A 16,384-nucleotide genomic window follows, 5' to 3' on the forward strand; every position below is an offset into this window, starting at 1 on the left:
GTACGTGTATGGCTGAGTGCCTATGCTGCCCTCCTGAAACTATCTCAGCATTGTTAATTGATTACACTAAAATATGAAATTAAAAGTTTAAAAAAATTGTTTTATTTTAAAAATTTTTATTGAAATATAGTTGATTTACAATGTGTTAATTTCTGCTGTAAGCAAAGTGACTCAGTTACACATATATATACTTCTTTTCATACTCTTTCCATTTCGGTTTATCACAAGATACTGAATATATAATAGTCCCCTTTGCTATACAGTAGGATCTCTTTGTTTATCCATCCTATATATACCAGTTTGCATCTGTTAATCCCAAAGTCCCAAGCCTTCCTTCTCCCACTCCACCTCCCCCTCAGCAACCATAAGTCTGTTCTCTTTGTCTGTGATTCTGTTTCTGCTTTGAAAATATGTTCATTTGTGCTGTATTTTAGATTCTGTATATAAGTGATATCATATGGTATCTGTCTCTTTCTTATTTCTCTTTGTATGATAATCTCTAGGTCCACCCACATTGCTGCAAATGGCATTATTTTGTTCTTTTTATGGCTAAGTAATATTCCATTGTATACATGTATCACATCTTCCTTACCCATTCATCTGTCAATGGACATTTAGATTGTTTCCATGTCTTGGCTATTGTAAATAGTGCTGCTCTGAACATAGGGGTGCATGTATCTCTTCAAATTATAGTTTTGTCTGGGTATGAAAGCAACATTTCTTGTTCAGTTTCAGTTGATGACTTGATCAGTTTCCCCAGGAAAACAGCCTTAGCTCATGTGCTGGTCAGATGTCTCCAATGGTATTGTCTTGGTGAGTATGATAAGGCCCTGAGAGGATCACTACCCTCACCCCCAGGCCCACCACCCATGCCTGGCACATCTTACATTGTGCTCAAAGAGTCCTGAAATTAGAGCTGGGTTTGTGGGCTAGAGTTTCTAATGAGGGCTGATCCAGCTGATGTGAAGCTTTGATCAACAAGTCACTCAGATAAGACGTAAGAAACAGCTCAAATCCAATTTTGTGCAGACTCCTTCTGGGAGCTAAAAGGGATGGGGAAGAGAGAGACACTGAGGATTTTCCCATCCATGACCTCAGGTGCTATACTTCACTCAGCTGGTGATTACTTACACCTACTGTGTTGCAGGCCTGAAGGAGCCACAGCTCAGCTCCCTGTGGTTGAGCAGGAGTAAGAGCTGAAATCCAGGCGCCCTGGCTCTGATAGCTCTGCTATGACCTGGGCAGAGGTGGGCACCCTTTGCGCAAATTCCTCTACTTGGCAGGAGCACTCGTTTTCTGATTCACAAAAGGAGAAGTATGTGCTAATAGAGGCAGGGCATAACATAGAAGGACAAAAACTTATGAAGTTCCTTCTTGCTTGAAGCTTACATTCTAGTGAGGGAAATGAAAAATGATACCTGTTCTGAAGAAAAATCAAGCAAAAGGAGATGATGGAGGCACTTTCTGATATTTTAGATCAGCTAGTAAGGGAAGCGCTCTCTAAAGAACATTTGATTTATTCCCTGAGATGGGAGGGAGAAAACCACGTGCGAAGGTTTAGAGGAAAAGAAGCAATGGCCCAGCAATTTTGCAAAGGCCCTGAGACCATTATCAGCTTGGTGCATTTGAGGAATACAGTGATAAGACCAGTGTAACTAGAAGGGAAAGAGAGAGGGCAAAACCTAAAAATCAGGCCAAATCACGGAGAGCCTCATGGGTTTCTAGCACTGTGCTGGGTGCTGTAGAGGTGTTTAAGTGTTGCAACACTGTGCTTCCCTCAATGGAAAAAACACAAAAATTTCCTTTTGTTTCCCAAAAGGAAATTCCACTTTTGTCAAACAGAGAGGATGGAAATCCAATTACAGAAACATTGAACATCAGCTGCAGTGTAAAACCCATAGGGCTATTCAGAGCAGTATTGTTCACCATTGCCCACCCTTAGATGAATAGAAAAGCAAAATATGTGTATACATACAATAGGATATTATTCAAACTAAAAGGAAGGGTGAAATTCTGACACATGCTACAGCGTGGATGAATCTTGAAAACATTATGATAAGTGAAATAAGCCAGACACGAAAGGTCAAATATGCTATGATTCCACTTATATGGAGTACCTAGAACAGGCAGATTCATAAACACAGAAAGTAGAGTGGTGGGTGGTTACCCCGGGTTGAGGGGAGCAGGGTGAAGGATGGAAATTGGGGAGTTAGTGTTCAGTGGATACAGAGTATCATGTTGGGAAGATGAAAATGGATGGAAGTGATGGCTGCAAAACAATGTGAATGTATTTAATGCCACTGAACGGTTAAAATGGCAAATTCTAAATTTTGTATATTTTTACCACAATAAACAAGGGCAGTAAATATTAAAAATCACCAGGTAGCTTAAAAAATATATAAATACTATTAAAATATAATCTTCCCTTTAAAAATTTCTTGAAGGATTGTAAACCTTGCCTGTGACAATGCCTGGGTTTGGTATCTTTCCTCTTCTTTGGAAGAAGGGCTGGGGATGGTTTTTCATTATCTGTTTAGTTTTTCTTTTTAATAGTTATTGTGATATTTAAGATTCCTCTTTCTTCTTGATTTGTGTTTCCTAATGTATGTTTCCTGAGAAAAATATTGTCATCTAAGTTTTCATATTTATTTGGCATAAATGTAATTTGTAACATTTTCTTATTTTACAATTACAATTGTGATCATTTTCATTTGGAAAAAAAAAAGTCACAGGGCTAAGATCTAGGGAAGGAAGAGTGGGTATTCCACACAGAGGGAACAGCAAGTGCAAAAGCCTAGTGGCAGGAATGTGCCTGAGGCACTCTGAGGAACAGCAAGAAGCTCCATGGGCTGGGGCACAAGGAAGAGTAGAGGGTGGGGGCTGTTCATATGGCCTTGTAGGACGTTATAGCTCCTTCCAGAAATCCAGTGGAAGATGGGAAGCCATTAGAAGGATCTGAGCAGAGTGTTGATCTACCTACCTGATCTTTATTAAATCAGGATCATTCTGGTTGCAGCCTTCTTTAATCTGAATCTCACTTGCAAACAACGATAAGAAAAGCACTTACCTCACAGAGTAACTGTGAGCAGTAAAGGCGGTAATGTTTGCTGAGGCTTTAACATGGTGACTGGAATAGAGTAAGCATTTCAGCATAAGGTAAGCACTACTGTGACAAGACCAAAGACAGCAGCCCCCTGAGGAGAAGTTTTGGAGGACTTCATGGAGGAGGTGGCTGTTCAACTAAACACAGGAGGGACAAGGTTTCCACCGACATAGATGGAGAAGAGGAGCAGGCTTTCTGGATGGAAGGAACTGTGTGGTCCACAACACATGAAGGAAAGTAGCCAGCAGCTGGCAGGGCAGGACAGAGAGGAGAGAATGTTTGATGAGCTCTAGCAGATCAGAGCGGAGAAAGCGATGGCACCCCACTCCGGTGCTCTTGCCTGTAAAATTCCATGGACGGAGGAGCCTGGTAGGCTGCAGTTCATGGGGTCGCTAAGAGTCGGACACGACTTAAGAGACTTAGCAGCAGCAGCAGCAAGTCAGAGAGGCATGTGGCTCTACAGCCTAAGTGATGGGAGTTTTGAAGGTTTCCTAGCAAGTGTCAAGATCTGAGCTATGACTGCAGAAAACTGAATCCCTATCGCCCAGCCTGGTGCTGGAAGAACCGAGAGGCAGTCGTCAGGACGCCGGTCCAAGGCCAGGCCAGGGGAAGGGGCGTTGCTAGTAACTAACTAGGCACAAGGGTCTGCGACTGGGCTGGAGACCCGGAGGATCAAGAGAACGCGTGTGCTGGGGTGAGCGGGGGCGGGGGGGGGGCGGTGTTAAAAAGGAAGGCAACCAAGACGGCGCGTCGTCCCTGGGCAGCAGAGAGGAAGCAATTTATTAAAAAACGAAGAGCACTGTAGGAGCCACAGGCATCACCGTCGGAGTCCCGCTCCTCGGCCGGCCGGCTGCAGCGCCGAGGCGGCCCGACTTCCTCAGAGTACTTACCACAGCTATAGGCACATTCGCTCATCTAATGAAGTTACGTGTTTGATGTTTTAGCCCCCAGAAGTCAAGGCTACAGAATCTGTTTTCATTTCATCCCCGTGCCTGGCACAGTTTGCCGAGGAGCTGAACAAGAGATAGGAACCCACAAGAGGTTTGGAGAAAGGGCTCACTCGGTGAGCTGACAGCCCAGAGTGCGACTGGAGGGCATTCCAAGTCAAAGGAGGCTGATTTCGCGTGAGGAGAGGTCCTGCAGAGACGCTGCGGTCACACTTCCCCGCCGGTGTGCACGGGCCACAGACAGGTGGCGGGGTGGGTGAGGCTGCACTCCCCAGTCTACAGATGGCGTTCACAGCTACCACCGGGAACTCGGGGGGAAGAAAACCAGGGTGCACAGAACCGTGCGCGTGCAGAGCAGCGGCGGCCCCATTTCCCGCCTGGGAATACCGAGGCCGGGGGGCAAAGGAGGTCCGCAGGTCCTCCGGGCCGAGCCTCGGGGTGGGACGCCACAGCTCGACTCTCAGAAGTGGAGTGTCCGGACTCCAGTACCATTCGCATATCCCCCGGGGAGCCCGAAAACTCTCGGCTGGAGTCCGGAGCTGAGGTGGCCGGGCGGGACTTTGGGGGTCCCCAGGAGCGCGTCCCACAGCGCGCACCAGTTAGCGCCCAACTCGCCAACTCCGGGACTTTTGCAAAGCTCCTGCGGGCGGGGGAGCCGCCGAGGAGCGGGCCGCACCATCGCGGTCCGAGAGGGGGGGAGCGGGCCGCCTGGGCCTGTCGCACCCGGGCGGAACGGAAAGAGCAGCGAGAAGCCGCGGCCCAGGGCTCACGACTTTGGGCAGCAGACACTGAAGAGGCCGAGACGGGACACGCGGCTCGGCGAGGCTCGCGGGCGGCGGTGTCCGCGGAGCACCCCCACCCCCCGGCGGCGACGCGGTGGCGGAGCCCGGCTCCCCGGCCGGCGAGCGGCGGAAGTGCCGCGGAGTTGGAGCGGGGCCGGCGCCGCGGTCGCTTCTCTTCGTAGAGCTGCTGCCGCCGCCGGGCGGACGGGCGGACGCGCGGAGCTGGGGGCGGCGTGGCGGGGCCGGCGGGGCGCGGCGGGGCTGACCGGCCCCGATGAGGCGGAAGGAGAAGCGGCTTCTGCAGGCGGTGGCGCTGGTCCTGGCGGCCCTGGTCCTTCTGCCCAACGTGGGGCTCTGGGCGCTGTACCGCGAGCGGCAGCCCGACGGCACCCCCGGGGGATCCGGAGCAGCGGCGGCCGCGGCCGCTGGACAGGTGAGTCCCCAGTTGCCATGGAGTTGGGAACACGCTCTCCCCTATTTCCCTTCCAGCCTTCGGTTGGTTCCTTCCTTCGCCGTCCGCTGTCTCCTCAGAGTCAGCGCCAGAGACTCCTCTGTTCTTCCCATTGTTTTAGATGGGAAAATTGAGGCTCAGAGAAGGGCAGGGATTGTCCCCGCTATTCAGAAACGGAACCAGAACTACAAACCAGGACTCCTGATGCCCACAGGTCACCATCCTCTTTTCTGTTCCATTTCTCACCTCTTCCAGGATCTCTCCGTTTTGGAAGATCCTGTCTGCATCCCCGTATCCCAGGTCTTTTCTGCCCCCCGCCCCCCACCTGCTGATCCAAGTGTTTCCTACTCCGGTCAGCTCCTTTCTTGTTTACTCATGTGCCCAAAGAGACCTCTGGACCTCCTTCCTCTCCACAGTATTCACCCTCCCAGCCTCCTTTCTTTCCCAGATCCTGTGGATTCCTTGGAAGATGCAAAGATCATGCTCTCCTTGGAGCTTCAGGCCCTGGAGGATGGGGATGTTTGAGCTCCTGCTCTTTGAGGGACCTGCTGCCTTTGACTTTCTGGGCGTCCAGAAGTGGGAGCTGTGGTGGGAGGACCCCGCAACACACACCAAATTCCTCAGAAGCTATTTGTGCCCAGGGCCCTGAGCATGGAACATCAGATGCTTTCCCTGTCCCTTCTCAAAGTACTACCTGTGACCCCTTCTGAACTTGTCCAGGCTGATAGGTGTGGTGTTTTTTGTAGCCAAGACTGGGATTTTAATTATTTTTGCCTCCTCTGAACTCAGTTATGTACGTGTGTGTGTGTGTGTGTGAGAGAGAGAGAGACGAGTACATATAGACTGATAGCAAAAACTCTTATCACATTACTCCTACTCTCCCAGCTCCTGGCTCAGTAGGTGCCAGTCAGGATATATATGCGTGAACTGTTTCCCACAGTGGGACATTGCAGTTTTTCTTGTGGGATTTGTTTTGTCCCATGGCAAGTAGATAATTTTGCATCAGGGTTGAACTTGACTGATGGTTGGCAGACAGGGGAAGAGACTGACTTTGGATGGTTTGCCCTTATCCTCCCAGGTTCAGGCTGCTGTCTTATGTACAGAGGGCTCTTTATGATAGGGCTGACCAATTTGAGGGCAGCCTATCATTTTGGTAATTGTTGCAAACCATCCTGGAGGACCTGGTTACTCCTTCTGGGAGATCTTCCTGTTTGGAAGCCAAAGCCCCAACTCCCTTCCTAAACCCCCAGTTCAAACCCTGACAACTGACTTAGACCCCTCTCTCTTACCCATCTCCCTACCTGGGCTCCACTTTCTCCATCTGTGAAATGTGGTCTCTGGTCCAGTGATACCATAAGTGAGTCAGTGTGGAGGACAACAACCACTTCTCTTTTCCTTTCCTGAGGCAGGAGCCCTTTGTAGCATCCCTAGCTGTGAGGGCTCCATCCTGGACACAGCCCCAGATCAAGGGGGCATTGTCCTGCCCAAGTGCAAACTCTCCTTTGGAATAGCTGTAACCAGTTCTAAAATAGCTTCTGACATTCTGCCTCTGCCTGGAGAAAGCCCTCGTATTTCATCTGCTGTGGATGCCAGAGACGTCCTGATTTTCATTTTCTATAGACCCAGATGTGTAGAGAGAAGGTCAAGGTTAACTGCTGGTTTGGCCTGAGCTTTCAAAGTAAATTACTCTCTTGCACAAGAGGGGATTGATGGAGTAAGGCAGCCTTTGGGGCAGAGAGAGGGGAGCAACAGCTGGGCGCTGCTTGGAGCCCGTAACTGAAATGGACAGAAAGGCTTATCTAGGAAGGTCTAGTTCTTGTTCGTTTCTTTTGCTTTAGAATATCATGAAGTGGGAGAGGAGCCAGAAGTGGAAAAGGGGTTTGGTGGTGATGGTACGTGACTATCTTTGCTTTAGAGGAGATACTGTGTCTCCTGGGAGCAGCAGAATGGAGCTGTTTCCCGAATGACCAGCTCTTCTAGGTGCTATAGGATTCGGCATTCGTCTGCTGCCTTTCAGGAACATTCTGCCAAGTTTCCACACAGCCCCTTTGTGTTTCACTCTCCTGCAGATGCACAGTGCTCAGCTTGGCCCCCAGTCCCTTTAAATGTCAGCTGGCCTGGAGAGAGGAGGCTGACTTCTCAGAGCACTGAGGTCCCATCTCACATCCCAGAGGGCTGGAACGTGCATAGACCACGTCAGGCTGCTATCTGAGGAATCTGGCATCTGGAGCACACACAGTTCTTTCGACAGAGCTGACCAGTTCTGAGCTCAGCTTGTCACTCTTATAATTGCTGAGAATCATCCCAGAGCACCTCACTGATCTTTCAGGTAGAGGTAACTACAGAGGCTGTGGAGGGAAGTTGGACAACGGACTTTACCCGAATGAAAACTGTATTCCTTGTGGGTTTGGGGGAAATTTCTCTGATGGTAACATACACACTGTTTTAGTCATTTAACTCTTTGATTTCTCCACTGGATTAAAGAATACAGGATTTTGAACTCAGAGGGTTTATCATCTGCTAGAATGTAAGTCTACATAACTCATACTTGCTTATGCTGGGTGTACCACTGGAGCCGGGTAGGGCAGTGAATTTGTAAAGGACACAAAATGCTTCAAGGATTTGAGCACTCCTTTGGTCAGACAGCTGGCTTCTTGGAAAGTTGCAAAACCAAGCAAGAAAAGTCAGTCTTGAAGCCATCTTCATTTTAATTTTGGGGGTGCCTCTCCTTCCTAGTCCCAGTCTGTTTAACATCTTGGTTTAATTCTCTGGTCTGTTTCACATTCCAGGCTTGGGAGCTGGCTATTAAAAACCTGTGTTAAAGAAATATGATGCAGTCCCTCCCCATTTCTGAGCCTTAATCTCTTATGAAAATGACTTCATTGGATAATAGCAGCTTGCAATAGAAGTTGGGATAATGGAATACCAATGGGATAAGAAGGTGGGATAATGGAATACCAATGACTTTAATTTTCAAATATCAAAAGTTTTTCCTTATTGTGTCAGAGCTGAACTTTATTCTTAGAACATCCAGAAATCAAAACTTCCCTCCTCCCCCTGCCTCCTTTTTTTGGCTTCCTGGTGGCAGAGCCTTACCCATCAGGAAGTGAAGGACCCTAGAAAGGTCACCAGGGAGTGATTTATTTCCCACAGAAGGGCTGGGATCCTTTAGATTGCTAATCCCTTCTCAGTCTGCTTGCCCAGCTGAAATCTGATGCTGCTGGGGAATGGTTGTTGATTTACCTGAGCAAATCTGACTTCCTGCATTCCTTTATCATCCTAGGCTTGCAGGTTCCCAAGGAGCCCAGCGGAGGAAGGTCTGGGAACAGAGGCCTGGGTTTTACTTCACTTTCTTGCCCTGAACTCTCTATGTGATCTCAGGAAAGTGGTTTAACCTCTCTGGGCCTTAGAGTCTACATCTGTGAAGTGAGGGCTTAGATTCAGAAGGGGAAAGGTCAGTGTGTGCCAGAAGAGCATTTCCCCTTCCTTGGCCGGGGCAGACATTGCTAATCAGTCTCTTTTCCTCAAAGCCCAGACTTCGCCTCAACTGTTTCTAAATGCTGCAACTTAAGTGGAGTTAATGGCATGCTGAATCTCATCTGCAATGGAAGAGATAGATACTTTGTTAGGTCTTTCCCAGCTCCAGCATCCTGGTTCTGTGAGTTTGTTTGGAAGCTTGTATTGGAAAGACCTGGTTAGTAGAAATGTGTTTAAATAGGCCACTGTATCTAACTTGTGATGAGGTCACTGCTTTAGGGACATGTTCATACTCTAATGCCTTCTCTCAGACTGTGTTCAACCTTTAATCTGTTGGCTCCAGTGACACGATAACAAATAATGAAATCAGGAATGAAAAAGCAGAGGCCCATTTAAAGGATAACCATCTTGCTTGCTAATTGTACCTTGTCCAACGTCAGCTCTTACACAGAGATGGCAGCAGGATCTCATCACTGAAAAAATGCCCTGAGGCAAACTTGGCAGCCAGAAGTATGTCCCATGGCAGCTGAATGCTCATGAGGGTGTTTGCAGTGGGCTCTGAACTTTGCATATATCTGACTGTATGCCATATATGGGGCTTCCCAGGTGGCGCAGTGGTACAGACTCTGCCTGCCAATGCGGGAGACACAGAAGACTCGGATTTGATTCCTGGGTCAGGAAGATCCCCTGGAGGAGGAAATGGCAACCCACTCCAGTATCCTTGCCTGGAAAATTCCACAGATGGAAGAGCCTGGCAGGCTACAGTCCATGGAGTTGCAATGAGTTGAACATCACTGAGCACACACACACACAGGCCATATACATGTCAGAGTCAGCAAGGGAAGAGCCGATGCCCCCAGGAGTCCTTCCTGCTTCACAGAGAACCTCTGTCCTCATGCCCAGGGAAGGAGGTAGCCTATACGTCCCTGAGTTCCTGTGGCTAAGGAGTGCTTCCTGACCTCCCCTCCCAGAAATGTCTTAGAGTAGAAACCACATCCTCTTCTCGCACATAGCTAAAGCCTTGGCACTTGGAAAATAGTCAGAACGTGTTTGCTAAATGATCTATGCATGTCAGAGCAGGAAGGGTGCTACAGAAGTTACCTAGTCCAAGCCCCACCTATTGTAGGTACGGAAACTGAGGCCTGGGAGAGGGGCTGTCAGTTGCGAGAGGGAGGGATGCAGACAGCCCAGTTCTTCTCTGAGTTCTTTTCTAGCTCACCACGCTTATTTTTCCCCTTGACAAGGAAAAATTATTTTCTTAATACTTGATCCTTCTCTACGATTATATCCCTCTTGAGCCAAGATTATCAGTCTCAGTTTTGGAGGCCAGTACTTATTGAGACCAATTATCTGCTGGAACTTACTGGGTTGTAAGTGTTTGTTTGGCTTTTTTTTTTTTTTTTTTTTTGGAAATCTACTTTTGTAAATTTTCTTCCCAAATTTTTACAGTTTTAAAGTAAGTGAAATATATTAAATTTGAGGGTGGCAGTGGGGTCCAGCAGGGCAATAGAGGAGTTAAAAGGATGCGTAGCATGTGGCACCATTAGTGCTCCCGTCGCAGACAGAGCCAGTCTTGTTTAAGAGCCATGCCAGGCTCTGTCAGTTGAAGGTAACGGAATGAATTAAGTCATGTGGGCTGAACCAAGTAAGGACCTATATTGCTTGTGTGCAGTCGTGTCAACTCTGCAACCCTGTGGACTGTAGTCCTCCAGGCTCCTCCGTCCATGGGATTCTCCAGGCAGGAATACTGGAGTCTGTTGCCATTTCCTCCTCCAGGGGATCTTCCCAACCCAGGGATGGAACCCACGTCTCCAGTGTCTCCTGCATTGGCAGGCGGGTGGTTCTTTACCACTAGCGCCACTTAATGGGATATATTAATTCCTGTCTTTGCAGTGGACTTCAGGTGTGGTGTGATCTAGAGGTTCACATTCTAGACTGAGCCCCTAAGGTAGCAAAGAAATGGTTGTAGCTCTGTCTGACCTCATGTCCACACCTAGATCCTAGAAGAGAGTCGGTCTCTTCTGGTATCTTCTTTATAAGAGAGTAGAAACTTGTTTCCTGTACACTCTAGCAAGACTCCTTAGGTGTTATTGGCTCAATTTGGATGTAACCATGCATACTTGTCAGGAGGAAGGGCTCTGTTGAAGGACCTAACCTACTCTGGAGCTAGGGGTGGGGTCAGGCCACTCCAGTAACAGGAGGAGCAGTTTCTGGGGACAAGAATCTGGGTTTTCTTGTGGGGAGGAGGGGAAATAAAATCTAGGGATGAAGCCAACAATTGTCAACTCCAGAATCCTGCTGACACAGTGTCCCAGGCAGTCACTACTGGGGCATCAGATTTGGGCAGAACCTCGAGGCAGAGCCTCTTTGCCCTCTTGGACTCAGTTCTGGCTACTGAACCTGCAGTCTGGAGGTCCCTGTTCTCATCCCAGCCCTGCCACCCTGGCTGAGACATTCCCTCTGCGGGTCTCAGCGTCCTCCTGGGAAAAGCTCCGGCGCAAATGCTTCCAGCATAATGTAAGTAGAGGGTTAAGACGAGGAGCAGTTAAAAGCTGCCTTTATTTAATCTTATGAGTTCTGCAGCCGCCTGCCTTTCCCCTCACAGAGCTGTCCTTCTCCCTCATCCCCCTGCACCCCATTAAAAGGCAGTTCATTGAAAATTTCTCTCAAGCTGTAAAAGAACTTCTGTCTCTTCAGCTTCCACTTTTTTTTTCTGCCTGGCCCTTCTTAGCTGGAGGAGGCGGAGTGTTCATACTTTGAAAGCTAGAGGAAGCTAAACAATTCCGCTTGCTGTGATGGGTGGGTGTGTATTTATGACTGTGTAGCTTTCTCTCCATGTGTCTCTCTCCTCTCTTATCTTTGGATGGTTCCTGTTTGCTGCCCTCTGCTGAGTATAGATAGTAGAGAGAAGGGGAAAAGCAGGCCCATTTTTTCCTTCCCTTGGGTTCTGAGAGAATTCTGAGCTTCAGATGCTGGATTGTCTTCAGATTTCTCAGATGTAGAAACCACAGTATGAAATGACACTGACAACACAGTGATGATGTGGATGATAATGAAGATAATAATGTTAATGATAATGATTAACAGCAGCTACTGTTTGTTTAGCACTTATTCTGCTAGATGTTAAACTAATAAACTCTTTACCTGTACATCTTGTTAAGTACTCACAATTATAAACAGGTGGGAACCAGTGAAGGCACGGAGGCTCACAGAGGTGCAGATATTTGTCCAAGTATGCACAGTCTGTGGTTGTTGAACTGGTGCTTGAGCCCATGAGTCTCTAACCCAGAGCTGAGGCCAGTCAAACGCCCTGCTTTCCATGCCACCCCTCCACCCTGAGATCTGTGCAGAGGGGAGAGACCGTGGCTCTCAGACTGAACTTCCTTGGTGGTGGAGGATGAGCCTACAAGGTCACTTGGTGACCTTGAAGAGGAGCCTTCACCCTACCCTGCTGAAGCCCCACTGGCAAAGTGACTTCCGAGTCCCCCTAGATTGAGATTCTGTGGGGCAGTGGGTAGGGCTCTAGTTTTGGAGCTGCACTTCCTGATTCAGATCCCTACCCTTGGGCAAATCACTGGATCTCCATGCCAGGGATTCTTGGCCTGTACAATGGGCATCATGTTAACTGTATAGGGGTGGGCATTCTGAGGGTTGGATGCATCACTGCAGGTGGGGCCCTGAGCACCAGGCCTGGTACAGAAAGCACTCAGTCAACATGGTGCTGCTGCTACTTGCGGGCAGTGCCTGGCTCAGAGCAGGGGTCCATTCTTCGTGGCCTCCCTGTGGCAGAAGTAGGGAGGGATTCTTACATTATCATTGTGCGGAATGTGGATAGGTGGTCGGCCTCATGGAACAGACTTCACCAGTGGAGCAGGGCCAGATATGTCTCTAATTATTATTTAGGCGTGGGAGGAGGTCATGCATGCACAGGCTGCTCTGTGTACCCCACTGCCTGACTCTTTGGAATCTGAAGTAATCATTGGCTGTGCCCACCTACTTCCTCATTTGGGAGAGAATACAGATCCTCTGCATCCATCTAGGTAATATTAGCCACTTCTAGGAAGCATTCTTTGGTTACTCCAGCCGCCAGGAGTCGCTCACCCTGCCTTAGTTCCTCTGAGCCTTGGCATTCTTTGTGCACTTAGACCAGAGGCCCTTCAAGGAAGGCATAGTCTTGTCTGTCTATCTGCTTCTCCCTCCCTGCCCCTATCCATGTGTTCCATGAGCCTCTGGACCTCCATGTACCTGCTCCCTTGCCTGTGACACCCTTCTTCCCTGCCGCCTGGCCCCTAAACCCACCTCACCCCTGCTGGGACAACTTTAGGAAGCAAGTCTCTCCTCTGAGCAAGTGTATCATGCAGCGCAGTCAGTGTTTTTGATCTGTCCAAACCATCTGCTTCTGAAAGCAGGAGCGAACCTCCATTCTAGTCACCCTCTCTTGATTGCCCTAAGTATTTGCTGAGGGACTGAGGAGCAGGCAGGTGAGTGAGTGATGTGTGCATGCTAGGTGACTGCTCGCCAGGTCCAGGAAGCCTGACCTCGGAGAACGGGTCTTTTGGAATTGCAGGGCGCTTCAGCATCCCCTAGGAGCCTGTTAACAGTGGAGGCTCCAGGGCCCATGCCCAAGGAGCCTGCTTTAGCCTGTCTGGGGTGGGCCAAGGAGCCTGTATTCACTAGGTCCTGCTGAGATACAGCAGGGAAATCTCTCCACCCACATCCCCAGCTTGTCAGCACCCCCAGAAGGCGGACCTTGCCTTCCTTCCCAGGTGCTCACTCCTCTCCTCCCAGGAACGCTTTGAACAGCTATTCCTGGGGAGTGCATTTATCTGCACTTTCTCTGAGTTGCCAGCCAGTTCTCCCTGAGGGACTCGGGTGTCTGTTAATAGAGGCACAGTGTCAAATGCAGACAGCTCAGAGTCCGGGATTGGCATCCGGGATGAGCCATGCACTTTGTGAATCACTTTGCAGTGAGGGGCAAGGACTCTCTGGGGGCACTAATGCTCCACTTTCCATTAGTGCCTATGATCTGCTGCCCTTCCAGGATGGGTGCTCTGCCATCCTGCTGTGGGGATGGGGTGAGATGCCCACAAAGGGGGCAGGTACTAAACTCAGGCCCTTCTGGGGAAGAGTTGCATCATGGAGACCCTCAGGGCCTCTCCCTTGATCTGGAGAGAGCATGCAATTGTGAACCAGCCCCCTGATTCCCAGGCCCAGCTCTCCTTGCTCCTAAAATGAGCACAGCCAGCACCGCTTCCTCATGTCATGGTTATGATTAAATTACCTTAAAGATGAGAATATGAGCAGAGAGGTTCCGTGACACATCTGGGGCCGCAGAGCTGGGAAGTGATGGAAACAGGATTCCAGACCAGGTGTCTCCCCAGAGCAGAGCAGAGCGCACAGCCCGAGGCTTCTTCCTGCTGCCTTGCCACCCAGTGGACCTCTGATCCTGGGTGACTCCATCCTCTTCTCCAGACAGGAGGAGACCACAGAGGCAGGTTATCGTGAGAGCCCCACGAGCCTGGTTCTTGGGTCTCGTGTTGGCTCTGGAATGCTCTTCCGTGAGCTGGATGCCTCCACGCAGGGTTGCAGCAGGTCCCACAGCCACCTGGGAGCCTCACTCCTGGGCAGTTTCCCCAAAAGCCTAGTTAACCAGGGTTGTGTGTTTGGGCTGGTCCACCTCCTGGAGGAGGAGAGGCCAGGGCCGTGGAGCAGAGGGGCCTGGCGGGGCTTTGGAGGAAGGGGTTTTTTAAAGGGAACAGGTTGGAAACATCTGGTGGCAGAGTGTGTGTGAAAATTACCTCCTGCTGCTGAAGCACATTGTATGCGTTCAACTGAAAACTGTAATTTTTGCATGTCTCCTCCTGAGTATTGATCAGTCCGCTGCTGACAGTTAAAATGTGTACGTGTATGCACGTCTATTTGTGAAATAACCAGTTTCTAAATTTGGCACCTAACTTTGGTGAAAAGTTAGTGACTCTGTGTTTTTGGGACACCAGGGGCTGTAGTTTGAATTCCTAGTTATTTTATTGGTAATAAACCTTAATGGCTGTCTCCTTCAGAGAACTTTTTACTTATTACTTTATAATATAAAGTAATTATAAACTTCTTATTACTTTATTTCCTCTTTGTATTATATTACTGAAAAAAAAAAAGAAACACCTTACGTGGTGCTTTATTGGAGATTGCAAACTGGTGGCCTGTGGGCCACACGTAGCCTAAAGGTGTGTTTTGTGTGGTTAACCCAATGCTGGCCCATATATGGCTGTGTGTCTCTATTTTTAAATGTTAGTAAGTTGTCAGTACCTAAAACATTGAAATACTTCACATTTTAAAAAATCTTCTTTTCGTGCTCGTAGGAAAGAACGGAAGAGTCTAGCATCACAAAAAGTGGCTGCATCTGGGTAGCAGCTGCCGCTCTAGACAGGCTCCAGCTCTTGAGTTGACTGCCGCCCCCGCCACACTTTGTGATCTCAAACCTGGCTTCTCCACCTTTTCATGTAACTGCACTGGCCTCTGGGGGCATTTGAGTTTGGGAGCCCTGCTTTATAAAACTTGTGTTCAGTTTGTTCTCTGTCTCATGGTAGAGGCAGGATGGAGTTTATGGTACCCACTTGACAGATGAGACAGCTGCAGTTCAAAGAGCATAAGTGAGCAAGTAAGCTGAGGTTGGTCCTTCTGAGTGTAAACCTAATGCACTTTCCAGGAGAGTGAAAATGTGGTTACTTGGAAATGTAAAATATAAGCCTTAGGCTCTTGAACAGACTCAGTTAAGCTTCTACCCGAATGACTTCGCTCTGTGTGAGCCTAGGAACCGCTTGCCTTGCCTCTGTCTCTCTAGCGGTTCTGAATTTGAGGTCCACCTGTCTAACGTAGTTCGTTCCAGCTGTGTCAGGGGCTGCCACTGGTTCATTAGAACTAATGTGAACACAGAGTCTACTGTGTTGTCTGCCTGTGTTTCTTGGCATGTTAGGGAACCCCAGTATGTACATTCCTGTTATAGGGGGTGTGTTAGGAGTTTGTGAAATGAGAGGAAAGACGCCTTTCCCAGCAGAAACAGCCTTTGGGAGGGGGGCCCTCAAAGGCATCCAGGGGCATTTCTGGAAAAGAGAGCCTATGTGAGGGCAGTTCACTGAATGCAGCCACCTGGGTCTCTGAGTAAAGAGGCCTCTACCCCGGAGGAGTGGCTGCAGCTCCGTCCAATCTCTCCCTGCCCCGGCTCCTTTCAGGAACCTCCCTTAGTGGTTCTAGGTGGCTGCTGGTGGGGCAGTGGAGGGTGGAGGTTGGGGCCAGTCTGTGTGGTGGCCAGTCCTGGGCCGAGAGTTCGCTCTCTTTCTGCCCTGGCTCCACAACGGTACTGGTAACCCCCATTAATCATTAGTCTCGCTGCCTGCTGTGCCCTGTGCCCGACTTATCTCTCCACTGTACTGAGTGCTCTTCTTGTTGTTCAGTCAAGTGGATTCTTTACCACTGTGCCGCCTGGGAAGCTGCTAGGTGCTCTTACTGTGGCCATTTTGCAGATGGCAAAACAGGGGCTCAGGAAGCATAAGTAACCTCTCAGGTATGCAGAGGAAACACATGGTGGGACCCAGACTCAGACTTCTGACTCTCAAACCTTGCTTAACTG

At 49.2% G+C, this 16,384-nt stretch overlaps 1 protein-coding gene across 1 annotated transcript in view; it reads left to right on the plus strand.

The window, feature by feature from the left end:
• The first annotated feature begins 5,106 nt into the window (after positions 1 to 5,106).
• Positions 5,107 to 16,384, plus strand: part of GALNT10 (polypeptide N-acetylgalactosaminyltransferase 10) — a 226,654-nt gene continuing 215,376 nt past the window's right edge. The window contains exon 1 of the mRNA XM_068980832.1: positions 5,107 to 5,265. Coding sequence (XP_068836933.1) covers positions 5,107 to 5,265 — 159 coding nt within the window. The remainder of the gene's footprint in view (positions 5,266 to 16,384) is intronic.

This window comes from Capricornis sumatraensis, chromosome 9 (assembly GCF_032405125.1).
Source record: "Capricornis sumatraensis isolate serow.1 chromosome 9, serow.2, whole genome shotgun sequence".
Lineage (NCBI taxonomy): Eukaryota > Metazoa > Chordata > Mammalia > Artiodactyla > Bovidae > Capricornis > Capricornis sumatraensis.